This window comes from Ammospiza caudacuta, chromosome 3 (assembly GCF_027887145.1).
Source record: "Ammospiza caudacuta isolate bAmmCau1 chromosome 3, bAmmCau1.pri, whole genome shotgun sequence".
In the NCBI taxonomy this organism is placed as follows: Eukaryota; Metazoa; Chordata; class Aves; order Passeriformes; family Passerellidae; genus Ammospiza; species Ammospiza caudacuta.
In genome coordinates this window covers 47509815-47537132 of record NC_080595.1, presented here as the reverse complement: position 1 = coordinate 47537132, position 27318 = coordinate 47509815, and the positions used below count along the sequence as shown (strand labels likewise).

Here is a 27318-nt window from a genome sequence, read left to right as displayed (position 1 = left end):
TATCTTTAAAGTACATTACAGAAACAGAAGAGATTGTAACCTTTTGGCAAACCTTTTACAGCATCAAACAAGAGCCCTCTTCTGACTTTGAAGATATCCTGCAATCAATTAGGAAGGCCCTAAATGAAGTTGGAATGAGTCAGGAGTTTAGCAGAATAACTGGCAGGCTTCCACTTAGAGAGAATCATTTGGAATACGAGAAAACAGGGAGGATTAGCCATCCCCATTAAAGACAGCAGCATCAGTGCTGTTTTGAAAACACTAGAGCTTCTTCTTGCCTAATGCTTCTAAAACTGCTGCTCTCAGCTAAACTGAACTGATTTGTTCTGTGTCTTTATTTTTAGCATGGGAAACTCAAAATAAACTTGGAAGAAGTTCTTTGAAGTGAGATGCATAAGTCAAAATGTGAAAATTGCATCTTAGCACAACAGATTTGTGCTTTTTTCCTTGTGAGGTTAGTTAAACTAATGTAATCTAAAGTACTATGGAGGATGAAGGAGAATATTTTAAAGCTGTTTTCCCTTGCTCCCCGTTGATGTGAAAGACTGTGAGAGAAGGAAGGCAGCAGTGGTGTAGGTCTTTCATAATCTGAATTCCCTCTGAGGAAATAACCTTGGTCTCAACCAGTGCCTGATGAATTCCTCCACTGATCTGCAAACCAAAGATAACTTCTTTGTACCTAGCAGGCTATCTCTACACTTCCAGAAGGGACAAATTAACTTTAGCTCATCTGTGAAAAGCTAATCAGCTAATCATCAGTGCTCTATTTTCTGAAGCCAAGGAGCTACAAATCTCTTCATATTGTGCATTCTGAAAGGATACTGACATGCTAACCTTCACATTTGCAAAGAAAAATACATAGGAGTTGGAAATAAAGTGAAAGCTTCCTCCCTGCCTCTGTCCTCTCTTCCTTCCTCCTTTCCTCCCTCCCTCACTGCTAAAAAACAACAATAAAAAAAAGGTGGCATTTTGCTGGTATTTCAAAGGAAATAAGTAAGAACCAGACTGGTCCTTGTGGTGTGCTTTGTTTATGTTTGGGGTTTTTTTAATCCCCTTCCTGTAGTATTATTCTCACTAATAACACCAGGACTTAAAAAAGACTAAAGGCTCCCGGGGTTGCCACTGGTAAATTTTCATGCAGAAGCTACAGCATATTTTCCCCACTGTAGTAGATCCTCTTATCTGGTTCATTATGAGCAGAATCCCCTGTACACCAAAATCCAAGGCAGCAAAATACTCAGGCATGTGCTTAGAGATAAGCTCATGCTGACATGGTTTGCTAGATGAAGGCCTGAAGACAAAAACTGTTATGGAGAAACTGTGATACCATATGGACATTCTCTCGATGTCACACTGCTTCCACATCTACATATGCTCTTCAGACTGAAAGCTGGAGAAGAATGTACCACATACATTTCAACAGCCCTTTTGCTTCCCTGCAAAACCAATAGTGAAATCTATTTAACCTTTAACACCCAGCTCTGAGTCCTAGTGAAGGAGAGAGGTCAAAAATTAATGGTGCAGCTTAAGCTGAAGCCAAAATACTGTTTGTTTTTTTTTTTTTTTAAGGAAAGCAAACAAGGATAATAAGTGGGATGGCTGACTGTTATTGGGAAGCATTTTAATTCCAGTCTGTACAACAAATGCTCTTCAGCTACATGAAGCAGATAAAAAATGTTGGCAGATTTCAGTAGTATCCTGTCAAGTAGGTTTGCAAAATAAAGACAGATGGCAAAGGATTATATTTAATTCTTTTTCCTAATTCATCTTTTCCTGACCATTCCACCGCACTCAGTCTAACTGGAGAGATTTACCAGCTTAACTTTCCCTCTGTAGCTTACAGTGACAAACCACATAGTAGATTTGTAACTTCCAATCATTAGGAATGTTTAATTGGACAATACTGCTTTTCATCAGCTGTCTTTAAATGCTGCTTCTGAACACAGGATGTTTACAGCATTTCAACAGTTGAACTCTGGCTTTATTTTTAAAGTAAACATCCTAAAAAGCCCAGGAATATTGTAGTGTTTCTGGTGAATGTAGCTGTCCTGCTCAGTCAAAGAAGAATTTCACGCTGGAATCTCTTACACAAATGTGCACAATCTCACAACACTAACAGCACTGTCCTTAAGACACCTTGTTGTTTCTTTCCTGTGCTGATTTTCCCCATGCAGATAAAGAAGGAAGCCATGGAGCACAGCCCTGATAAGGCTGGAAGCCCATGATTCAGTGTGAGAGGGTCTGTGCTGCACTCACAGCTCCTCCCTGCCTCCCTGATCCTGCTCTTTCTTCTTCTCCACTCCATTACTTAGTGCTACTTTATAAAATTCCCACTGTTTTTTGATGCCTTGGTTTTCAAACACCTGGCTAGAGACACACTGACCCTGATGATCCCAGGTGCTGACATTCAATAATAGCTCCTTATGGAGTCACTGGGGAACTGCTGGCACTCAGCACCTTCCTAAGTGTAGTTTACAGTATCTTCAGAGAAATGAGGAAGAAAGTATCCATTAAATGACTGATCTGTGCTGCCCTCTCTGCACCTCCTAATTGCTCTTTTAGATAGTGCTTTTGGTTTTCTGTGCATTTATCATTCTTCTCTTTGAGTTTCTTAATTTCTCCAGTGGAAAAAAAAATCCAAGAAATGCCAGTTACGTTTCTTCCTGTACCTTTCCTTTTAGTTTCTCTCGTTTCCTTTTCTTTGCTATAACTTGCTTTCTTTTCACCAGAAAAAAACCTGAGAGGCACATGTCAGTGACAACAGCACCATCTTCTGTTCTGCAGGGATCATGAAGGCTTCACTCTTGTGTCTGAGTGCTTCAGACATGAGTCTGATTGGAAAATCTGGAGCTACTGCTGGACCTGAACTAAGTTTTCACGCGTTTCAATATCTGAACAGCTCTGAATGTATGTGGGGCAGTATGTGTGCATGAAAGGCAACAAGGAGTTCTCATAGCACTTCTCTCTGTGAGACACATTTACATTTGCCTTTTACTCTTCTGCTCACAAAAGTTCAGTTGCAAACATTGGGCTCCTTTTGCCTGCAGCTTGACACATTGATGGTTTCTGGGTTTGTTAATTAATTTATTTATCTCAATTAGTGTTACTCTTATTCTCTACCAATAGTACTGTACTAATTGTCACCATGGAAAATATGCAGCACCAAGCGATGACAAGATGCACACAGAGAGAGGATCAGCTTATCAGTCCAGAAGGCCATAGATCACAGAAGGTCACAGAACACATGCTGCCTCAAATTTGTGTCACTGTGACAACAAAGGGATGTTTGGGGTATAATAGAGGAAAATGAGGTGGGAGTTAGCACAAGATAAACGTGAAGTCTTACTTGAAAGACTAATGCATAGACAACTCAGACTGGCAGCGTGGGTAGGTCAGTGTGAGTCAGTGTCTTGGTATTAGATGAGAGGATGAGGAAGGATAGACTAATGGGTCTGGAAATGGAAAGGGAAAAGAAACAGCATGTGTTTGATGTAGCACAGAAGAGGGAAGTAGCAGAGGGACATAAAGGGAGAGGTGGCAAGGTCAAAATGGCAGGTTAAGAAACAGATCTTCACAACAGCAAGATCTAATTAGGGTAAGATTGCTTTTGTTAAGCCAGGAAGGGGGATGTGGATGTGATACACCAACAGATCAGACAGTAACTTTTAAGTATGTGAGTAGATAGGAATGTGCCTGTTTTGGGGAAATTCTGCATACACACTTTGCAATATAAAGGGTTTATTCATCTTTCATAAAGCAGTTTGGGGATAGAAAAGTGGAGCTAGTAACTCAACAGGTAGCTTGTGAGCAATCATAGCTGATATACTGTAATAACAGCAGACAGGATAGTCAGGTTGGGATATAGGAATCAGACTGGGATGCCACAGAGGACAAACTCCAGGCTCACTGGATGTGGGTAATAAGTTCAGAAATGAAAAGGAGGAGGGAGAGAAGGTGATGGCTGAAGGGACTAGCTGGAGAGGCAAGCTGAATCTCATTTTGAAATGCTGAAAATTAATACATGTTTGCATTGTGATGTGGAAGAGTTGGAAGAATCATTTGGGGGCTGGGAAGGCAAATGAAACAAGCACTGGAGGATGAGGAGATAACAGCACAACCACCTTGTGGAAATTGTGACCAGCTTTCCTGCTGCATATCAATTGTTCAGTTAGAACACTTCTGCCTCTGTCTTAGCAAAAGAGTTCAGGGACTTATGGGAAAACTGACAAAAATTAGGCAGTTTTGTTCTTTCCCTTTCTCACCTTCTGTAAATTTCTTTTTTCTTTTCCCCTGGCAGGGAGGGGAAGTGCTGTCTCAGCATGAGAGTTGTATAAAAGCTATGTGTGCTGTTTTTTGCACAAAAAAAGCACTGAGGAAATCTAGAAGAAAACATGAATATATGTAACCATAATAACTGGTAAGGTTCATTGCATGGAGCTCATCTGGGCTTTTAATGTCGCTATTGTGTGGGAGAGATGTGGTGGGAAATTTTCTGCATAACTTTCAGAAATTTCTCATTTCCTTCTTCTGCATGCAGTGGGAGAGGGAAGAAAAGGCTGTGTTATGTACCTGGTCCCTGTAGGGACCTTACACTGTGCAAACACACTCCCACAGACTCCTGTAAGTGGAAAAAAGTCATGGTGTAGGGTTAGGTGAGCCTTCCTCCTTATGGACTGTGCAGAATTACCTGTAAATGTGCAGATGGTGGTACGGGACTTTCATGAGAACAAATGGATTTTGTGTAATCTAAAACCATCATTGAAATGAAACTTTTTAAAGACAGAGACTTGGTCTGAGTTCTAATAACCTGTGCTGCCTCAGCACCTTAGCAGTGGCTTTATGGCAACAGCATAACACATCCTTCCAAAACTGTAACTGGGGATTTCCAGGACCTGTAATTTTCTGTAGTTTCTACTGTGGTTTTGTCCATAATCCTTTTCTAAGGTAACCAGCCACTAGAGTGTGTCGCCGACTGACATGAAAGGACACAGGCACACACCGCTTTCAGGTGAAAGGAAAAAAGGGAAGTTTTATTCTCTGACTCCACTATTTATAGTTTTACAAGGGTGACAGTGGATTGGAAGGTGACAGTGACACCTCTGCAATGCCACAGGTCAAACTGACAGTCCATCAAATCTCTCCTCCTCGAAAAGGAATGAAAAACAATGAGTTGTTTACAGAAAAAGTGTGTGGAAAAGTTCACTATAAGAATGTCAACATCAGAAGGCTTAGAAAATCCTAGAAAACCAGGGCGACAAGAGTGATAATCCAGAAATTTTTCCTATACAGAATTGCTTATTTGTGTGATGATAGGGGAAAGCAAATACATAAGAACAAGCATACATTTGTCCAGAAGAATATGCAGGTAACTAAAGGCACTGATTTTTTAACTATGAGTCTGAGGAAAGAACCTCAGTCCTCTTATATTGCTAAATTGGTGTAGAATTATGGGCCCTGATGAAAACCAACAAACTTCTACTGTAAAGCCTTCAAATTATAAAATCAGCCCAAATTTGGTCAACTTGTTATCATGTGCTGGAAACCCACACCATCAGCAAAGGTACTGTTAGAAAGTTCAGATAAAAATCAACAATAATACATTTCTCATCTTTGTCCTGCCTCTCATTTTCTCAGTAATAGTATTAAATGACACAGAGAAATGCTAGCTAAGGAAGCAGAGTGTGAAGTGAGCTCTACATCTGGAGGTACAAGGAGCTGAGAAGCATTTTGTGGCCTATAGATAGAAGTGGCCCAAGAAAGGGACACGTTCAGACTGGCCATTTATTTCAGGGCTGTCTGCAATTGTGGTGGACTGCTTTTGATGTTTCAGGCAATTCCTCAGTCTTACATTCTTAAGATAGACTAATCTGATTGAGGGAGAATACCTGGCATGACAGAAATAAAGAAAGCACATACAAGATGTCCTCTCAAAAAAAAAAAATAAAAAAAAAATCAAGGTATTTCAGCCTTTGATCTAGGCCATATGCTGAGTTTGGAGGGGACCTGGAGGATCAGGGAATACAGAATACCCTATAAATAGGAGAGCAGAGTACATAAGAGATTGGCAGGTGTGGGACATTCTGAGTGCAGCAAACCAAGGCTGAAAAGGCTTTGGGACCCTACAGGTGCCTGCAACTGGCAGGGTGGGGGCCTGGGAGCAGGGCTGGCTTAGGAACAAGGCAGAAGTGGTTGGGATAAGCTTGGAAAGTGGAGAAAACAGAACAGGGCATGGCCTTGGGTGATGCAGGGGTATGTGTTGGAACTGTAGAGTTGGAAAGCACAAATTTAGGGTGTTACCATCAAGGCACTTAACAAGCATGGTAGGAGGGTGTGAATGGTGTGCTTCTTGACACCTGAAAATTACAAAACACTGCTGAAAATTACAAAATGCTTGCTCATTTTCTCTCTCTTAACTCCATATCCACCTTTCTGGCTTGTTTTTTTTTGTTTTGTTGTCATAATATTCCACTCAGAAGCTCCCCAAGCCCAACCTCCCTTTTTGTCTGATAAGACAATCTACAGAAGGACAGTTCAAATTTAAATGTTGTTGTTTAAATTGGCATAATAAGACTTTAGATTTGGCACCCTGCTGGGATAAAACTAAAGGCAGAGCAGAATTGAGACAATAATGAAGAAACAGCACAACACATAGTATATTTGATTCTGTTTTGATTACTAGTGGTTGTGCAGACCATTAAAGAAATGGTGTGACAGAAACGTGTCTGTGAATGCAGCAACAGAAACCTGTCCTCATTTAGTTACTGATGCCAGGAAGGGAAGAGTAAACCTATAGAAAGAAGGGATCCCTTGCTCAGAACTGTTTCAAGCCTGGTAAAAGGAACTCCCATAATTAATCAGCCTGCATGCTATAAGTGGAAATGGAAAAATTACTAAAGAACAAATAGAAAAACAGAATATATTATGGCATGTAAGAGATTTCAACTGTAAGCATCCTGTTTACTAAAGCACGTTGTAACAATTCCTCCTGTGAAACATGTTTCTGTGTGTGTGAAACAAAGTACCAAGTTTTACTTTACATTTGAGTAAAATGTATAATTTGAGCTGTTTTCTTGAGCTTTTAACAGATTCTGTAATTTATGTGTAACAGAACACATGCAGAGTGGTAAGGTGCATGGAAACCATTTTAGCTGGAGGGTTTAAAAGAATTAACTTCCACCTTCTTTTTCCATAATATATTGCATATATAGTCACAGTACAGGCTCAATTCTAATAAGAAAATTCAGTGACTTTGCAATCAGTAGGATCTCAAAGATAAAAAAATTCTAAAAAAAATTGGAGAAAATGGATAGCCAGGAAAAGGAGAGACTACTCATGTGATTTGGAGAGGAGTGATTAAGTGGAACTTCACTTGGAAAACTTGCAGTAAGCATTTCTTGTTCATTAGATTTTAATCAACCACATCTTGGCCAGAGTAATGCCCACACCCATTGGAAAGCACGTTGTGCTGTACCAGGAATTTGCTATCCATTGCTTTCACAGGAACAGAAGGTTCCAGGTTTGCCTTTTCCTATGACCACAACTTCTAGGAGAGTAGTCTGCCGCCACTTTTGGAATGCAGATCTCTAAGTTTATTTTTCATGGGAATTGTAATGTCCTGTGGTGAATTTACACTTACTGGAAATCAGCTTGATTTTCTGAGTCAAGTTTTAGCTGCACCAGTACACTGAACTGTGCAGGAGTTGTTCTCTGGCCTCAGTGCTGCTGACCTGGGCCCTCCTAACAAGCCAACAACATGGAGGCAGCATCCAGGATTGCCTCTGACCTGAGGCAGACACAAGACACTCGGGCAAACCTCTGGTAGGCTCTGATGAGAACAGTGAACTGTTCAGCAACTTCTTTTGGCATAAATGGTTAGAACAAATTTGGCAGGTGGGAAAACTGGGCATTTTGTGTATTACTGCTACCTGATGTTGTGTTGTAATGCACATGAAGAATAGACAGTGTTTTTATGGCACACAATGATGGAATTTCACCCTCCCAAGAGAGAGGCTCGCACCTGGGGCATCTCCACTATGCCTCCCATACTGGGCCAGGTTGTGCTGAGCAGCCGCCAGGCTGGGAACGCTCACGCAGGCGGGTTATGACCCAAAGATGTAGAATATTTGAAACCCACAAACACAGAGCCAAACCAGTCAATCACTCCGTGTTTTCGCCTCCCGCCGCCCCTCGTGGGCCCCGCCCGCCCCCGCCTGCGCAGCCGCCGCTCCTCCTCCGCGTCCCCCCGGCGATGGAGGTGGTGCTGGCGGACACGCTGCTGTCCCGCTGCGGGGACCGCGCCGCGCTGCTGCGGGCGCTCAGCGCGCCGCTCTCGGCCGAGCGGGCGGAGGCGCTGCGCCTGCTGCTGCAGCGACTGGCGGCGGGCGGGCCGGCGGCGGCGGGCGAGGCGGAGGCGCTGCGGCGGGCGGCCTGGGAGGTGGCGCTGGAGCGGTGTCGGCCGCTGCTGCGGGGCGGAGAGGGCGCCGCTGCGGGGAGCGCGGAGCGGCTGCGGGCGGCGCGGGGCGCGCTGCGGCACTGCGTGCAGCTCTGCGGGGCGCCGCTGGCGGCGCGCCTGGCCCGCGACGCGCTGGCCGAGCTGGCGGCGGGCGGCGGGGCGGCCGCGCAGGAGGCGGCGGTGGAGGCGCTGGTGGCGGCGGCGCCGCGGCTGGAGGAGCCGGAGCTGCTGTCGCGGTGCGCGGCGGCGGCGCTGGCGCTGCTGCGGGAGGAGGGCGAGGGCGAGGCGGCGGCGGCGCTGGTGGCCGGGCGGCTGCTGCCGGCGCTGGGCGCGAACGGGGCGGCGCTGCCGCACGTCTGGGAGGGGCTGCTGGGCGCGGGCGGCGCGGCGCGGGCCGGGCGGGCGCTGCTGGCGCTGAGCGCCCTGGCGGACGCGCTGCTGCCGCGGGGCCCGGCCGAGCCGGGGCTGGACGCGCGGCTGTGCCCGCGGTTCTGGCGGCTGGTGCAGGAGGGCCTGACGGAGCGGGACGGGCTGTGCCGCAAGCGGGCCCGCTACCTGCTGAAGCGAGCGCTCGACCTGAGCGGCGGGCAGCGCGCCGAGCTGCGCTGCGCCCCGGACGGCGCACACGGTACGGACCGGCGGGCGGAGGGACGGACTGCGCGGCCCGGCGTGCGGGACCGCGAGAAACGCCTGTCTTTGGCTTCTCTCCTTAGAACCGAGTCTGTTCTGGTGGTCTGCTGAGAAGAACGAGCAACTCCTACAGTTTTGGGAAACTTACATTTTGATAATGGAAACTTTGGAGGGAAACCAGGTAGGAGCGCTGTAAAGTCTGTGCCCGTCCTGGACAGACGTGCTGCCTCACTTGTGGCATGTGTGAATGTTTGTGTACGGAGAATATTTCCAGTTATGGTGATGGAGGATGTCTAAGTCAGCGTTAACTGGAATACTTTTGTTTCAACTCTTAAATACTTAAAACACAGCGCGTGTCATTTGTTGGGAGTAAATTCAGAGCTCTTCTCTGTCATCGGAATACATCTGGTTAATGCAGTGACAGAAACCTGGAGTGCAGGTAATTGCAAGACCAGGGTAACCAGCCTAGTGAAAAATCTGGTGATTGCACTTAGTAACCTCTCTTTGGTAGAGGGGACTCTATATGGGGGAGTACCTTGGATTAAAACCATTTTGTGAGTCCAGTGTGCTCGGCAGAAAGATTCCTGTTGACTTGAAGCTTCCATAATTGCATAGTATTGTGATGTTAACTGTTAGTAGTGTGCCCAGCTCCCTGTAGTTATTTTATTTGGACATGATTGTCCTGTAACTGAGATACTATTAATTTAAATGTTTAATTTTAGATGCTCTGTTTTAATTCTGAGGAATATAATGGTTATTAGTAAGTATTTTTCTTAAAATATGGTATCATTGAAGTTTTTTTCAGTGCTAAACTGTGACTGAGTACTGCATAAGACAGGCTTTGGAGGTTTTTTTAAATGTACTTTTATTGTCAATTGCTATATTAATGCTATTGGTAGTAAATTCTAGTCCAAGTAACTGACAGCTCCTGGGTTTGAGATATAAACTATTTATACTTGATTTGCATTTCAGATCCATGTCATAAAGCCAGTATTACCAAAACTAAACAGTTTATATGAGCTTGCCATATCAGGGGATAAAGGTAAGATGGAACTTTTTCTACTTAACCTCTTAAATATTAGTCAGTTAAGTTGCACTTCTCTGTTTTCTTCTTTTGTTTCAGTAGCATCTTTTTGTAATGTTTTGTTTCTCAAATTAGGTGTTTTCTGGGTGGCTGTTCCAGTTTTTGTAGGTTTGTTTTATACATAGGTTGTTTGGCAGACATGCATAGGCAGTGGCCACTCTGCTCTGAGGAGAAATCCTAGCATATATTTATTGCTTACTGTATTGTCTTGAAATACTATTTTTCTGTCAACAAATCCAAATAAATGGTCATTTCCCATTGTATTTTTCTTGACTTAAGATAATGTGAAAGTAAAGCTAGAGATTTTTGGGGTTGTAGGAGACAATTCACCCGCACAACTTTGTAAAAGGGAAAAAAAAAACCCAACTTAATTTGTTAGAAGTGGGGAGAGGATAAATAAAACGGGTGCTGAGGCAGTTTGTCTAGGGCATACGAATACATGTAATTAGGTAGTGCAAGATGTTAGAGATTTGTAAAGTTGAAATTAATGTGAAACTTTTGTGAGTAAATACAGTGGTATAAATAGAGTTGCAGGAAGAAGGATGTGGCACTTTGTAGTCATTTTAATTTGTAACTAATAAAGTAGAGGGTAACTTTGGAAAACTGTGATAATTTTTAAGTTAGATTTAGCAGGGTGTTTTTATAAAACTGACAGCTGTAGTCACCTTTTTGAAATGTGAATAGACTATAACATTGTCCAGAATGTCAGTATGTTATGTATTTGTGTGTCGCTGTCATTTCTGTGTCAGTTCAGAAGAATTTCTGTTTTGTAAACAGGTTGTTGGCTGTTTCACCCATCGTGGCATGTGTGCATTTACAGACGAATGTTTGAGAGTGAGAATAAAACACTGACAAAGGAAGGAATTCTTCATTTTCTGGAGCTTTATGAAACAAAGCATCTTCCAAATTCATTTGTTTTCTCAGAGGTAAGGGTGTTACTGTCACCTGCCACAAGAAACAAGTGTTCTAATTTGTAACAGATCTTAACGCTAATTGCTTCAGTAGTTGGAATTGGACAAATTCTGTCTCTGTAGCATAATCAGTGTATTATGCTACACTGTAGCCATAAGCCCTCCACACTTTAATATTTCTTCCCACTTAGAGAATATTTTAAAGCTTAAGTTTTTTTTTGTTACTGTCATGTGTGTATTGACTGTCCATCCAGCCTACACTTTAGTAAGGGATGATCTACATTGTACTATTTAAACCTCATAGGAGCATTTCCCTCAAAGGTTAACATTCCTGATCTATACAAATTAAGTCAGCCTCTTGATAAATAACTTGAAATAGTCAACCTTACTATGCACTCTAGATTCTTTTTAGCTATGATGGCTTTTGTCATTCTTCTATTTCATGTTTAAATCTATTTTCTCTGTTTCCCAGTGTGATTTTTTGCTTGCCTGCATCTTTCACAATACTCTGTGAAATGTATTTAGTTGAAAAATCTCTTTTCTTGTTCACTTTCCTGGTCCCCTTTCCCTTTAGTTTATTCCACTTTTGCTTCTACTGTTTACCATTAACAAGAGTATTCTTGAATTTCTGGCTCTGTCCTGTAAAGTCTGGTGAAATAAGTCCAGTTAGCTTCTATGTAACAGTGCCTTGGAACTGTACATTTCACCATTGTTCTTGTTTCTTTTTTCAGTTTGTTATTGGACCACTAATGGATGCCCTGTCAGAAAGTTCCCTCTACAGCAGGTAAACCACTGGTTTAATTAATCAGATGTGTATTTAATTTCTTGATTGCTGTAAATGTGTTCTAATAATGCTGGTTTAAGTATGTTGATAAAATCTTAGCTAAAGAAAACACATTAATAAAAAATGGTGCTGTTAAACTTACTGACAGGGAGAGTTTCTCAGGAAGGATGGGTGGCTGTGAGCAAATGAAGTATGGATCTAGTGACAAGACTTGATTTTTGCAATTTTCAGTGCTCCTTGGTCAAATTGATGATCACAGTCTTGATCTGGTGGGGGAAGCCCATGAAACAAAGAGTTCAGTGGATTAATAGGTTCATTTTTGGGGGGATAAAACTGACTGTCACTGGTGATAGTTTGAATTATGTGATTATGGATAAGGTGTAGTCAAAATAGGTTGTTTCATCTAAACATGGCAGGACAAATGTGAGCTCTGCAGGCTCTTGCATCAGTTAAGCATTTCTCTTCTCAATCTGCAGTATCTTTCCATGGACATACATGGATGGGAATTCAGAAGGTGAAGCAACTCCCAAGTGTTTCAGTATGTTAGAGCTGTGTTGAATCAATACTTCACAATCTTAGTCTTCTCTTTTAGCTCTGTATTTCGGGTGAAACATGTTGGCATGTGTAGAGGAGGGTGCATGTTTGAGTATACCAAGAATATACAAAGTTTCTGCAGTTAATATCAAGCTGAGAGAAAGCTGTAGAATCTCTTGACTGATGCTCATCCTAAGTAGCCAGGATCCAGAGACTTCTCATGAGGCATAGTTTGTCTCTCTTGGTCTCATGGAGTGTCACTGAATGACTTTTGTTTTTGTTTAGAGGCAGTTCTAAACATTTCAAATCTAGAAATGGATTTTAGATTAAATCTGTTAAGTCTAATCCTGAAGCTGTTAACATACCAGTTGTGTAACTAATGTTTTAAAACCCAAAAGGACACCAGGTCAATCAATAGGAGCCTGTCCTCCTTTGGGAATGAAGTTACAGAAGTTTTTGGCTACTTATCTCACTCTTCTTCCAGAAGAAGAAAAAGGTATGTATCAAATTCACCTTTATCTTTTTTTAAAATAAAAAACAAAAGAAAAGCTATGGAGCTGCTTTTGGTATGTCATGTGAGTGTTTACTTGAGAGAAAAAATGAAGAGTTGTCCCAACAGTGGAGTTTCCAGAGAAAAGATCTTCAGGAACTTTGAGGTATCTTGCAGTACAAAGCTACAGAATTGTTCTAGGGCCAAAATGAAGGAGATTTGCTTATTAATGGAAATATAAAAAGCCCAAACAAGCTCCTGAGATCTGAAGTGAACAGTACTTGGAGATTCTTTTTTCTTCATCTGCCAGACTTTTTTAGTCCTGACTTGTGTAGTGACTCATCCAAAAGGGCCAGGGCTGAAACAGAGTAGAGATTCTTTCATTGTCAGGTTGGGTGGAGGAAGATTTCTGAGACTGTTCCAAATTTTGATGGTAGTGTAGGCTAAAATGAAGGTGACCAGAAGTTAATACCTGGGCTAATTGGGTCAAATCAGGGTAGAATCAGCTCTTTGCAGCACCCTTTGTCTACAGGTGTATCCTGGTATATATTTGTAATGCCATAGATGCCCTATTTTTCTGTCCTGTCCCCAGGCATATATTTTATCACTAAACAGGGGTCTATGGTGGGGAATCCTGAAATGGATAGCCTGCTTCCACAAACTGTGGATGTGGTGGCTTGCTGAGAATTGCTCTGCCCATTCCAGCATCCATTTAACTGGTTGAATCTTGGGTAACCATATCACAAGCTCAATATCAACTTAAAAAAGGCATTGTTTAGTACTCAAAACAATTGAGTTAAAATTCCGTTCCTGGGCATGGTCATTAATGCAGATTACCAAAGTCAAAATTAGGTTTATTTCTGTTTGTCTCTGAATCATATCACCTTACTGGCAGACTTCCTTGGAATGTGATTTTTTAAAATAGAAATAATTAGGAAACTATTCTGTTGTCTTTCATTTAATTGTCAGAAATTACAATAACACTCTTCTGCTGGTGTTCATGTTATTTAAAAGCATTGGAGAGGACAAAATCACTCAGGGTTCTTTTGTTTACTTTTATTTTAAGGTAGCTTCCTGTTAAAATTTATTCAGAAGATGACAAGTAGGCATTGGTGTGCTGTTCCTATTTTGTTTCTTTCCATGGCTTTGGCATCTATCCCTGCATGTAAAGTACTTGGTGCTGAAGGACTTCATGCTCTAAGGTAAAACATATACTGCATTGTGTTCTTACAGCCTTCTTCCAAAGAAATGTGCTGACAGTCTGCAGAGCCAGAATTTGATTCATGGTTGTTACTTCTGAAGGGATGGTTGTGCATGGGAATTAAAGGCTCTGTCTCCTTTATGTCTAATTTGCAGAGGAAAGCAATTCAAGAACCAGTTTATTTATATCTCTGTATGAAGTTAAAAATACCTGAGTTTTTGCATTTTAGATCTTCATAGTTTCTACTTTTTTAGAATAATTTTTCCCTGGTCTTCCACAATTCCTGGTTGATACATATCACACTTCCTTTTTTTCTAGTTACATTACAGCCTGGTTTAATAGCAATTGAGGCTATATCAGGGGACAGCCCACAATGCTGGAAACTGAATGATTTCTAAATAAAAGTCTAGGTAAAAGTTCTAGGTAAAAGTCTAAGTAAAAGTTCTTGGCCTTACTATGGACCTTAATCACACTGCTGTTTCCTAAGTGTCTGCTTTCACTTCCTAGAGCCACTAAAAATCAGTTGTCATTCCAGTTTAATCAAATTGGAGCATTTAAATAAAATCTTACTGGTGGTTTAAGGAATACTGAATAGAAGCAGTTTACAAAGAGAAGAAAAATATGTTGGATATACCTTTGCTGATAAAAGACCACTGAAAGTTTCAGTTTTTTGCTTGAGTGAGATTTTGATGGGAAGCATTGTAACTTGTTACTGATAGAAAGGCTAATATTAAATTACCAGTCTGAACTGGTGTGATCATGGGGATTGTTCCTTTAGTTTTTGTTTTATTCTTTCTTCTCCCCCTTTCTGTTTTTTTAGGTTTGTGCTCATCCAAGTTTTATTATCAGTTTTTGAAAGTACATGTGACAGAAATGTTGGTACTGGACTGTTTGTGGCCTGACCGGGCAGTATTTGTGCCACACTTAATAGAATATGTCTGTTACATGCAATCTAATGTGTTTTAAATGGTTAATAATTAGAAAATACATGAAAATGCTTACATTTTTAAGTGTGTGATTTATACAGTGTGTATTTCTCCTCTTTGCAGAGATGTCCTCCAGTGTACTATGATTACACACCAGATTTTATTGCGTGGAGCTGCTCAGTGCTATCTTCTTCAAACAACTATGCATTTGACAGATGTGGTCAGTTTGGGGCTTTGTGTTTTGTTTTATTTTTTGTTTTTTCTTTTTCCTTGATGTGATAGAAACACAGTGACACTTTTACAGGAACAACAGTATTAAAAAATGTTAAATACAGTATTTATACCGATTTTGCTGGATTTGCAATTTTTTTAGTGACTGTCTAAATTGTACTGTGTAAGTGTGGTATGCTTCTGTTACCTTTGGTTTTCCATAAGAAATATTCTTTTTCCTTAGTTTTTATTAGTTGATGTTTTGTTGTAGGGTTGTCATGTGGTAGTTATCATAACAGGATATTATTCCACATCCATTACATAAACTCAGGTTTTAACAGATTGAAACTAAATAGACTTTCCTGTAGTTCCTAATAATAAAAGTATTTGTGATACCAGAATGATAAAACTACCATTACTGTTGAAATAGCAGGACTGTACTTATTCAGTGGTCAAAGTACTCATGTTTTGTTTGTTTTATAGCTAGCTTTGTAAAGAAGTAGTCTTCTGTGCTGTGGCTATAAACCTGTCTGATTTAATCTTTAGAAATGCAGAACTAGTACTTATGAGTATTATCTATATTAATTTAAAAGGTGTCACCATTGAATAGCACTATTCTTGCAGTCATTCATTTATGTTCAGATAGACTTTAATACTTGGGAAAATTAAGTTTTGTTCCTTGATACTGATAAGTTGGTCCCAAAGAGGCAGAAATGAGTCTGAATCATGAAAAAGAAAATTAATTTCTTTTACTGAAATTTGCCAGATAAAGGCAAACGTGTTGAGTTGTCATACAGGTATTATTTGTTGTATATTTTGTTGGCAACTATTGTATCTTGATTAATTTCTTCAGGAGAAAGTGTCCTTCCCAGAAGTTTCAAGCTTTCTTCTGTCCCTTAGACCAGACGAGTCCCTAAGGAGAGATACTTTGTTATGGACAGAGGTGAGAACTGAAGCTGGTTTTATGTTCATCAAGCCCATCACTGGTAGAAATAATATCATCACTGGCAGGATAATCTCAAAGGAAAAAAATGTGCATACCATGTGGAGTGAGATTTTAAATTGTATATGTATTTTATGTCTTTGCAAGATGTAAAATGCTGTGAATGAAAGTTGAAAGATGAAATGATTTTTTATGTAGTATATGCTAGAGCCAGCTGATCATGTAGCCATAACTTTTGGTTACTTGTACAGCCATATAATGATGATAAAGTGATTTTTTGCATAGTGTCTTCTTGTCATGTATGCTGTACATTTCATCTTGCTCCATTCATTTTTGGCGTACAAGTTAAAAAAAAAAAAAAAAGCTGGTCTCATTAGATAGCATTGATTGGAAGAAACTCTTTTGACATAAGGGAATTTTTACCAGTGTTGCTTAATTTTGAGAGTTGGTGTTTTTCTTATATTGGTACCACTGACTTTTTGGGGTGCTCTGAGCTACCCTCTGGAAGAACATTTTTCTGTGTGTAGTTGGAAGGGAACAGTCTGCTAAGGCTAGAGGTTGCTCATGCACTGAGCACCTCTTGCAGTGTGTGGGTTTGCTGATGGGAGAGTTTGTGTTTAACAGTGCTCTGGTGTTAAATCAGTGATGCCAGTGCACAGCTGCCAGACGTGCTCAAGGATAACACAGTGTTCTTCATTCAGCTTTGCAGCTGGTTGCAAGTGAATGACAAGTGCTTCAGGAAGTCTGTAACCTCTGATTTTGGACGTCAGGAGGCATCATCATTGTGTCAATATGTGCAGAGTCTTGTGGGACAGTACCTTAAGACACCTGCATCTGAAAGTAAGTTAAATGTGTATAAATAAAACCCACCATTTTAAAGAGAATTTAAAAAAAATTTACAACATTCCCTTAGATTTTAGAAAAATAATTTTTTATTGCACCTGTTCAAGTTCTACCCTACCTGTGTGTTCACAATTCTTAAGTCTGAACCTTATTTTTTAATTCCATAAATAAAATTTATATTTATTTCCTTTCCTCCATAAATTCAAGTCCTGCAGTATTAATTGAACATTAAGTCTTAATGTTCAGTTTTAATGCTGCCCTGATGCTTGTCCATTAGATTTATTTTGTCATTCTTTTGATGGTGTCTGAAAATTCTGGACTGCAGGGGCAGAGGAAAGCACAAGGGAGTGTGAACCACATAGGTTCTGTCACCTTTCTCAGCAGAGCTTTGTAACATGACCAGGTGTTTTTATAGAGGGAAAAGGGCCACATTTTTAATTATTTACAATGTCAGCCTAGTGTCTTCTTTCAGACACATTGAAAAGAATGGCAAATTGATTTTTTAAAAAATATTTCAACTTTTGTGTGGCATTTGCAGTCATAGTGAATTCTATATAGTTTTATATTGTCAAAAAGTCAAAACTGAACACTTTTAAGTACTATATGTAGAGGAGACAAAAATACTAGGTCAGAATTTGCTGATCAGAAATAGCTTCAGAAACTTTCTGCAGACCAGGAAACTTGACTGGATTGTCTTACTGTTAGAGAAGTAGTAAGCAAATTCTCTCTGTTCATGCTTCAGGGTGAATTTGCTAAAAATTTTGGCAGACCTTCTTCCTGACATGTTTGTTTAGTCCTTGGTCCATATTATCTGCAATTCCATGGCAAGCATCTGGATTTCACTTGTAAAAAGTGATGTTTGTAATTCCAGTTTTATATGAAACTTAACTAATAGGTAGCTCTTTAGAGGGGGGGAAAAAAATGAATCATGTCCAGCTGCTTGAATTGGACCTCCCAAGTGTGTTTTGTTTTCTAAATTTCTCAAAGCCAGAAACATACCAGTTAAAAAAAACCCTGAAATCAAATTGCATACTGCTATTTAAGAATAATTTTGTAAGTATGATGATGAAGTTCTGTATAAAAGATTGATGAAAAGAGAAACTTAGGTTTTTTATAATTTCCTCTTTACAGAGTAGTACTGGTTCTTTATGTGGTTGGTTCTGTGGTCAAAATCACAGCTGATGTTTCAGATGAAGCATAGTGGAATTATGTTCTTCATTAAATTAATTTGAATATGCCAATGTATTTTTTTAAAGTAACAGAAAAGTCTGTTGTGAACTGCTATGTAACATATTGCCTAAAATTTATTTGAGCATAAAGGCCAGTAGAATTAAATTAACATCTAGATAAAAAATGCCAAAAATTAGTAGTAATACTTACGTTAGCATTGTTTTTTCTACTATTAATTTATTTTAATAAGTTACAAACCCAGAAGTTTTAGAAGTTAATGCAAAGGTATTTTTTAGTTACTGTGGAAACCTTAAAATATCTTTAATCAGGAGAAAATTGCTTTATGCCTGACTCGTTTGAAGCTAAGCTTGTCTCAACAATGGTTCTGTTGGCTGCTGACGTGGAGCAGATGAAGAATAAATGCAGGTAAGTATGAAATACCTTGTTTTACATTTCTGTCTTTTTCAATCTCCTCACTCTTGAAGGATCCAGTGAAGCCTGATGAAGCTGGGATGCTGTCCTCTTTTCTCTGTAGACTTTGCATCAGCCTGATCATTCCTTAGGCCTTGTCCAGCTGTTGCTGCAGACATACTGGGTAACATTCTAAAGATACTTAAGTGTCTTGGAAACCTGTCCTATTTATTTCCATAAGTAACTTCAGCACTTAAGGCAGATACTCAGAAGAAGACTTTCTTTTTAATTTTTGTTTTTGTGTAGTGGAAAAAGCAACATAGAGTGGATTGAACTAGAGGCTTTCTTGAACCCTCTTCTGGATGTCTTGATGAAACTTGGCAGTAATGCTTACATACCAACACTGAAAGCAGATAAAAGCCTTCAGCTTCTCTTGAAGTTATTGCAGACCCGTTGGTTAAAATGTTCCAATGCACAAGATGGTTAGTGACATCTTCAGTCTACTGTCTTCTGTTCATTACAGTCTTAACTGCAGCTAAGCTACTTCACTGTTTCATGGCTATAGTCTCAAACTAATACTAGCCTAGAAGTGGTAAATGCAAAAGTTGGCAATCTGACATGTGTGTTATAAAACTTGAGCTGTGGGTCCAGTCTTACAGGTGTCCTAAGGACTGGGAATTGAGAATGTGGAAGTCTTCTGAGAAAGCAGTTGTTATCCATTAGGATTAGATTATCAGTTAAAATTTGAAGAGTGTGACTGTATTGCAAATATTTATAGGCAAATGAATGGATTCCATGAATCATTTAGAATGAATCATTTAGACACTTCAGAAAGAAGTAACTACAGAATCCCAGCCTAACCTGCTCAGATACCACAGGTTCAGCCAGAGTCTTCCCTGAGTGCATAAAGTGATCCTGCTGCACATCCTGTTTTCTGAGTTGACTGGTAGGCTAAGAGGTGCCCTCTGAAATACAAGCCTGGTGATCTGTCTGTCTGGGACTGTTGCCCACCACAGATGGAGCACTTTAACTTGTAGACCTTTCAGGAGAGTTTGAACAAAAACTATGGAGGCCTTCCTATTCCTTTTGAGAGAACTTGGTCTGTTTGTAACCAGAATAGACCTGAATGTTTTTCCTGAGAGCAAATGAAAAATTGCAGTATTATTTTCATTGAATTTTGGGATGCTGAATGGGAATAGGAGGGATCTTGGTGTTTGGTTTCTGCTCTCCTAGATTAATTTGGGATTTTTTCAGGGTGTTTATAACGTGGAATAGAAAAGTCATTTTGGAGTGGGGAGGTTCCATATCTAGGCTCTTATTTGTAACATAAATCGTTTTAGGTTATATGTCCAGGTTTCATATACATGTCTAAGTGCAGTCCCAAAATAAATGTCCACCCTTATTTTAACAAGTGCTGTATGCATTCAACCCCGTCCCCTTAAATTTTAGCTGTTTGTGTGACATACTGAGCACTAATCATGCAGACTGTTAAAGCTGATGTTGGCCCATGGTCTCTCTGACTGGTGAAGTGGGTTCCTTGAAATGAACTAAACTGGAAGAAGTCTCTAGTAAGCTACCACTGTGCATTCAGTCTACAGCACAAGGATAGAACAAGCCTGAAGCAGAACCCTACAAAACACATACAAGCCCATGCTAATTTTTTAGTATCAATAATAAATAAGTTCCTTGTGCCTTTTTTCTCGTGCTTGCTAATGTACCTGCAATGGATTGCTCCTGCTGTGGGAATTTTGACACCTGGCATGGCATGTTGAGCTCTGCTAACAGAGTTCCAAAGGTATGGCAAGGCTGAGCACTGCAGTGTCCCCATCCTTTTGAAGGTCCCTAGAGGTGCTCCAGTACAGCCCATCATCAGTCTTTTGAGGAGCTTGCTGAATTGCATTGTAGTTTTATGTTAAGCAAGGATTGCTTTTCTTAAAATTATTTTCTACAGTGTTTTTGTGCTTCTTCCTCCTGCACAGGAGAACCAAGTAATAAATATATTTTTTTTTGTGCAGCTGTGAATTGACTGAAGTGTGGGGTGGGAAGATTAATGCTGCGCAATACCAAAGTTATGTTTCTGTGTTGATTAAGTGGGAGGTGAAAAGTCCTGTTTGTCAAATGCAAAACAGTAAAATGGTAGGGAGTAATAAAGGAATTTAACCTTGCAAAACCAAAATAATTACAAGTGGGAAGTGTTTTATTTAAGAATATTTTAAGGGGGATAGACATGTCTGAAAGGCATGCTGAAATCATTAGCATTCTTCTACAGTTCTTGCTGTCTAAACTGTCATTAGATTTCATTATTTTAAACAGTAAGATTTTGATAATTATTATCTTTTGCTAATGTCACAGAGCCCCTGGTAATGAATTGGGTTTTATGTCCAACATGCTTAACTGAAGATTTTTTGTCTGTAAAGTGCAGATGATGTTTTAGTGATGTGAGACTTGTGATGAAACATGATGATAATCTGACATAATTGGACTGTTGGTTCTAAACAATTTAAGCTTTAGAAATGTAGTCCAATAAGCCATTTTAGCAGAGAATGCTGAAAGTAAGTACAATATGGATTTGGAACTTCTGGAAATATTTCCCTTTATATTTTTACATTTTGAAGGCCTTCCATTTCATAATAGGTTTGCTACATGAATTGTTACTTAGGGTCAACTCCAGAAAGAAACAGCAGTTGTAGCCTCTGGGTAATTCTCCTAAACACTGAATCTAATGACTGGTATTTTTAAAACAAGGAGGCCATGCAGAGTATTTTACTCTGTTTTCATACTGAGATGTTATTTCCGTGGCTTTCAGCTAGCCCTTACCCTTGAAACACAGACTGCTGTGTGGTTGTGGTTAAATATGTTTTACAAGAGTGACCTGCCTCCCTTGTGTATAAACTTGTGTCTTTGTTTGTGAAATGCTATGTACGTGTGGCATACTTGTTAGCCTAGCCTTTTCTTGGACAGTACCACATTTTGTGTCATAATTTTGTATTTTCATTTCCAATGTTAAGCCTGGAAGCTACTCAGCTAAAATCTTGTAAAGTTACAGTATTTCCAAATATTAATTTTTCTTAAACATCAAAAAACCAGACCAACAACCAGCAAGCCCCCAAAGCCAGTTTTCAAGTCTATAAATATTAGGAATGGAAAAGTATATTTTTCTAACATAAAGTTAATTGTTGCATATGAAATCTTTTGGTATTTTTTAAAAACTAAGTTCAATTATAAGCTGTTTGTGCAGATCATTAGGACTAGAACTAAAGTGTGCATTAAAAATTGGAAAGTTGGACTGTAGTGTTCTGGTTTTGCATTGGTTTGGTTCACTAATACATTGTGAATCTCAGGAAATAATATAATAATGTAATCTGGATTGATTCTTTCAGCCTTATGGCTTACACTGTGGAAGAGTACAGAGGTGTTTCAAATTGTTTTTAGCTATTTGAGTACTGTTACTGTAGAACTTTGTAACATAAGCAAATCTGCATGATATAACAAGATTCTTAAGGGACTTGTATTTCTATATATATACTTTTTTTTCCCTCCACACAGATGAAGTACTGTTCTTTATCTGGAAATCTCTTGTGACACCTGTGGAGAGTATTCTTGAATTTGTTCTCCGACGGCTTACTACCAATGAGTTAAGCACTGTGAGTAATGATTATGAGACATCCTTTGGTGTGGTTTTGCTTGTTAGTTTGATTTACCAGTGTTCCTAAAGTTCATATAAAATCTTTGAACACCTAGAAAGTCAATTTGCATGACACACTTCTGTTAACTTTCTTGAATGGGCACAGTAAGAAAGAAAAAAGAAGTTTCTTTACAAGTAGTGTTTAGTGTTTGTAGTCTGCATTTCTTGTTTCTTCTTAAATCTAAGGAAATCATATTGTAAGAAATCCTGAGTAGCATGTACTGCTTAATATCTACTAGTTTAGCTGTGGATGTGAGTTGTTAGGTGTTTGGAGGCTTTTAGTACATATTATTTGACTATCTTACACTGTTTGCTCATTGCTGTGCTGTGTTTTCTAAGTTTCTACCCCAAAGAAGCCTGAGACTTTTTAAGCAAAGCAAAAGTTAGAGTTGCATCAAGAGAATGGCATCTGAAAGTCAGTTTTAAAGATTTAGAAGTTAATAACCTCCTCCAAACAAACCCCAAAATTAAAATTGATCAATTGCAATGTTGTAGTTTTCCTTCTGCTGTCATTGTTACCAGTCGTTTTCGTTCTGATTTTCAGTTTCATTTTCCCCTCTTACTGATTTGGATTGCATTTGTTTCCTCACGTTTAGGTTGGCGACCTGGATCGTTGTGATTTGTACTTGGCTTTAATTCCAGAGATAATGAATTTGTGCTTGAAAGTCAGCTTGAAGAAAATGTCATCTATCAGGAATTTCCTTTCATCCCTGATAAGTGCATCTATTCGTAATCTTCAGGAGAGAAATTCTGAAAAGGTAATTTAACAGTATTTACAACAACAAATATTAATCTAAAACAGGCCAAGAAGTAGTAATTAAAACATCTGCTAATAATTCTGTTAATATGCAGAATTTAGATTCTGTAGTAATAATTATATAGACATACTATTACATAAGTTAAGATGCAATTACTTATTTCTATTGTGATGTTTATAATGCATAATATTATATCTAATGTGAAGTTAAATAGTAGTTTGTGTGACTGTGTATGTGCATATATATTCCTTAACACACGTCTTTATTTGGCAGTGTAGTATGAATGTATAATATTCGTAGCTAAGATTTTTAGTACTTTGGGTTTTTTTTATTGAATTATTTAGAAGTCTATATAGCTAAAATTCTTACTGTAATCATGAACTATGTGCTCAAAGATTTTTTTTTCCTCAAATGTGAACTAATTTTACTGATCAATAACTGTTGAATGAAAATATCTTTTGTGCTTGTTGACTTCAAACCTGGAACATACAGAGAAAAAGAAACTCCAGAACTGAGCATTGCTTTGGCATTTTCATATAGTTATGTTGATTGTCCCATAGTTCTGTGTTAGGCTACTGTAGCTGAAATAGATAAATTTTCAAAGCAGAAAGAAACATTAATGACTTCCATGACAGAAAGGAGATTTAAATTAAGTTTTGTTGGGCAATAGAAACTTTGGTCTTATTATTTGGTATTACTGTTTTGTTCAAGAACAAGTAATAACACCTTAAAAGATTGTAAGTATTTAATTATAGCTAGGTTTGTGTTTTAAGGGAACAAAGAACAATACTTAATTTATTTTATTTCTTTCCTTAATTTATGTGAATTATATACTTTTCCCAGTAGTTTCAAAGTAAACATTTTCTGGTTCAAACTCAGTGTTCACTGCGGGCCTTTACCAACTTATTTTGAATTTAGGGGAATTATACTTTTGTTATGGTTTCTTCAGCTGCTTCAGTTTCAGAAGAAGAAAATGCTGAGTAATAACAGATGAAAAAAGTCTTTCCTGTGCTCTAGACAGCCAAATGCAACTTGGAGATATTTAAATAACATAAAAGTTTTCTTACTGTACAGGCATTATATACTTCTTGGCATTTTTTTAAATGAGACTTTTAATTTCAAGCCTCTTTTGAATATAAGTGTTTATCACACAAAATAACCATGGCATGGTTGTGATCTTTTGGGTGCTTGGAGCAGCTAGTGTGTTGTATTCCAAATTTCAGCTGTTGTGTTGGGTTTCTGATTAACTGGACCCACATCCTTTTTTCTAATTGCTCTCCAGCAATGTGTATGAACTGTTACCTGGCAAGACAGGAGAGTTCCATCACAGCCACACTGCCTGCACTTCATGCCCAAGTGGCTGTAATTTGGAATATTTATGCCTCTGTCAGTGCTTGTAACTTGTGAACATTTGTGCTGACCCAGCCCAAGCTAGGCTGTGTTAGGCTCAGGGGAAGAAAATACACAAGTAGAAGGATGCAGAGTTGCTACTTTATGATGTCTGTGGTGATTCCAAGAGGAGGATTATTAGCAGAAGTATGTTATTAGTAGGTTATTTGTATCATATGAGAAGTTGGTATGTGTTTTTTCATGTATGATTTGGTTTTACTTTGGAGCTGAATCTTAAGGAACAAATTAGAAAAGTGGCTGGCATGGCTTCACTGGCAGCTGTTTGTGAGATAATGGATGGGGAGCTGGAAGTGCACCTGGAATCTCTGCCTTCTGTGGATGCTCTGAAGAAATTAATTTCCTTTTTTCGATTCAATGAAGTATTAAAGAAGCCATCTTATATTGAAGAAAAAAACAGGTATGTCTGTTAAAGCTTCAGTAATTCTCTAGAACAAACTTGATTAATGTGAAGCAGTGGTTAAGGTGTTGGCTTTTCCTGTTCTTTGACAACTTTTTGCCAAGATAAAAAGGAAGAATTCTGTGCACAAATGGTTCACTCAGTTGCTCTTCTGTCTTAGCATCCAGGTTTTGGAGCATTAAAGCAGCCATAATTGATCAGACCAAAGGTTCTTTTGTTAAGTCCTCTAGTTCTGTGAAACCAGAGCTAGCTATGAACACTGCTTACCCTTAGGCCAGATTAAATATATGTGCACTGCAGAAAGCCATGACATGTACACAAGCAAGTTTAAATGTAAATTATTTACTGTTGGGAAGGGAAACCCAGAGGAAGCCAGAGAGCCAAAACCCAAATATTTGGGTAACAAAAAACCACAGCCAGCACATAGTGATGTTTCCACTGAATACTCTCACAGGTAAGACTAAGCCCATAATTGATTTTTCTCTTTTAAAAACCACTTAATTTTTAGATTTCTTTTCCATGTACTTGTCCACGTGAACTGTATAAATCTTAGCACCTTGATGTAGTGCAGTGAGTTTGTACAGTTAGAGCACTTCCTGGTGGAGTAGGAATGTGCAGGATAAACATAACACAGTATTTGTTTAAGAAAAGTATTTTTTTCACAGCTCATGTGAAGAGAAGACATCTCAAGGATGGGGGAAAATTGTTGCGCGCTATGTTCGTGACCAGTGGATTTGCCTCCGTTTTGTTTTAAATTCATTTGCAACTCTGGCTCAAGGGTGTGAAGAAACTTCAGTAATGTCACTGTCCATGGCTGAAAGGTCAAAAGAAATTCTACAGTCTGCATTGGAAGCCCTGTCTATTCTTCCTTCAGACCAAGTTTCACCTGTGTTTGACTGCATGAAAGTCCTTGTTCCCAAGGTAAAATATTAACCTGTACAGTATTAATAGTTTTTTGGGTGTTATTTTTTTGTTGAATGTAACAATTTTTTATCTCCTTATTTACAGCTTCTGGACTCATCAGAGGCTCTCTGCATAGAAGCATTTGATTTGGCTTGGAAAATTATATCCTCTTTGAGCAACACACAGCTAATATTTTGGGCCAATTTAAAAGCTTTTGTTCAGTTCATCTTTGATACTGAGGTTCTAGCTGTTGCTGCAAGTGCAAAAGGTCAAACATATACCAAAATAAAAGAGGTCAGTTTCAAGAATTCTTCTTTTTTTTTTTTGAGAAGGGAACATAAATTTTGTGTGGATGTAATAACGTATTTTATGCTTTATTTTCCCTTCAGCTATTGTTGTGAATTTTTCATTTCTGAAAAGGCTTAGGTTTGAGAGTGTTAAGGTAAAAGACCTGAGAATAAGATTGAAGATAAACAAAGATATTGTTCCATCTTGTGGCACAGAAAATGAAAATTACTGTGTCTTTGACTTTTTAGACTGTTCAGTATTTCTGCATGCAGTAAAATTAGTTTTGTTAATTTATTTTATTTTTACATAAAAATAAAATTCCTCTTCCTCTTGACTATCTTGTTTAGGATTTGACACCTGAACTGTCATAAACTATTAATATTCTGGGAAAATGATGCCGTTTTCTAATAGTTTACTCTTTATGAAAATGGTCTCTTAGATGAAAAGCTAGAACAGTTCAAAATTTTGTACATGCTCTTGAATAAAGCATTTTTACTGCTTCTTTAAAGGCTTCTTTTCCTCTCATAGTCCAAGTGCAGAAAACAAAAAACACAGTCACCTTAGAGTTCAGTTTAATACTGCATGGGAGACCTGCTTCCTGAGTTAAGAAGAAAAATAAAATCTTTATTCTTCTTTTGGAAGATCTATGCAGCTGCCAGAACTCCAAGAGTTCCTGCATGTGTCGTGGTGTTCTTTTTTTGATTAAGTCCAGAAAACCATATTCAGTACTGGCATGTTGGTTCCTATTGGCTTTATACACTGCAAAGTTGTTAACTATTTCTTTCTACATAATCTTTCTTGGGGATTTTTTCTTTTTCTTTTTTCCCCTCTAAGCATTAATTAAATATTTGTACAGAACAGTCCACAGTGAGTGCAAGACTTTAGTAATACATTGTGAATTATCTACCAGTGTATTTGTCTGTTAGATTTAGAACCACATGTGCTGCCTTGCCCTTAGCACAAAAATCACACTGGGAGGGGTGGCACTTTTCCTTTGAAGTCACCATAAGTAGCCCTGTCCTGGTGTCACACTCATAACTGTAAGTATCAGCAAATGTCTCAAATTTATTTTCAGCCCAGACATGCCAAAATTGTTTTTAATAAATTACAGAAATTGACACTTTCTAGCTATTTGAAACTGCTGTGATATATCTGTATTAGCCTTAATTACCTTGAAATGTAGCCCCAATTGTTTTCTCTTTGTTTCTTTTTTAAAAACTTGATTCAAATGAATGTTACCATTCTTTATTTTAAACACTTGGCATTTGCAGTCTCCCTGTGGACCCAG

General features: G+C 38.9%; 1 protein-coding gene across 1 annotated transcript in view; it reads left to right on the top strand.

Annotated features, from left to right (window-relative positions):
• Positions 1 to 8248: 8248 nt before the first annotated feature.
• The window catches only part of TARBP1 (TAR (HIV-1) RNA binding protein 1), a 32027-nt gene continuing 12957 nt past the window's right edge, over positions 8249 to 27318 (top strand). The window contains exons 1-17 of the mRNA XM_058801846.1: positions 8249 to 9080; positions 9166 to 9263; positions 10055 to 10124; positions 10944 to 11092; positions 11809 to 11861; positions 12794 to 12891; positions 13952 to 14087; positions 15136 to 15232; positions 16076 to 16165; positions 16867 to 17005; positions 18508 to 18604; positions 18896 to 19071; positions 22136 to 22233; positions 22871 to 23032; positions 24649 to 24839; positions 25505 to 25760; positions 25848 to 26036. Coding sequence (XP_058657829.1) covers positions 8249 to 9080; positions 9166 to 9263; positions 10055 to 10124; positions 10944 to 11092; positions 11809 to 11861; positions 12794 to 12891; positions 13952 to 14087; positions 15136 to 15232; positions 16076 to 16165; positions 16867 to 17005; positions 18508 to 18604; positions 18896 to 19071; positions 22136 to 22233; positions 22871 to 23032; positions 24649 to 24839; positions 25505 to 25760; positions 25848 to 26036 — 2931 coding nt within the window. The remainder of the gene's footprint in view (positions 9081 to 9165; positions 9264 to 10054; positions 10125 to 10943; positions 11093 to 11808; positions 11862 to 12793; positions 12892 to 13951; positions 14088 to 15135; positions 15233 to 16075; positions 16166 to 16866; positions 17006 to 18507; positions 18605 to 18895; positions 19072 to 22135; positions 22234 to 22870; positions 23033 to 24648; positions 24840 to 25504; positions 25761 to 25847; positions 26037 to 27318) is intronic.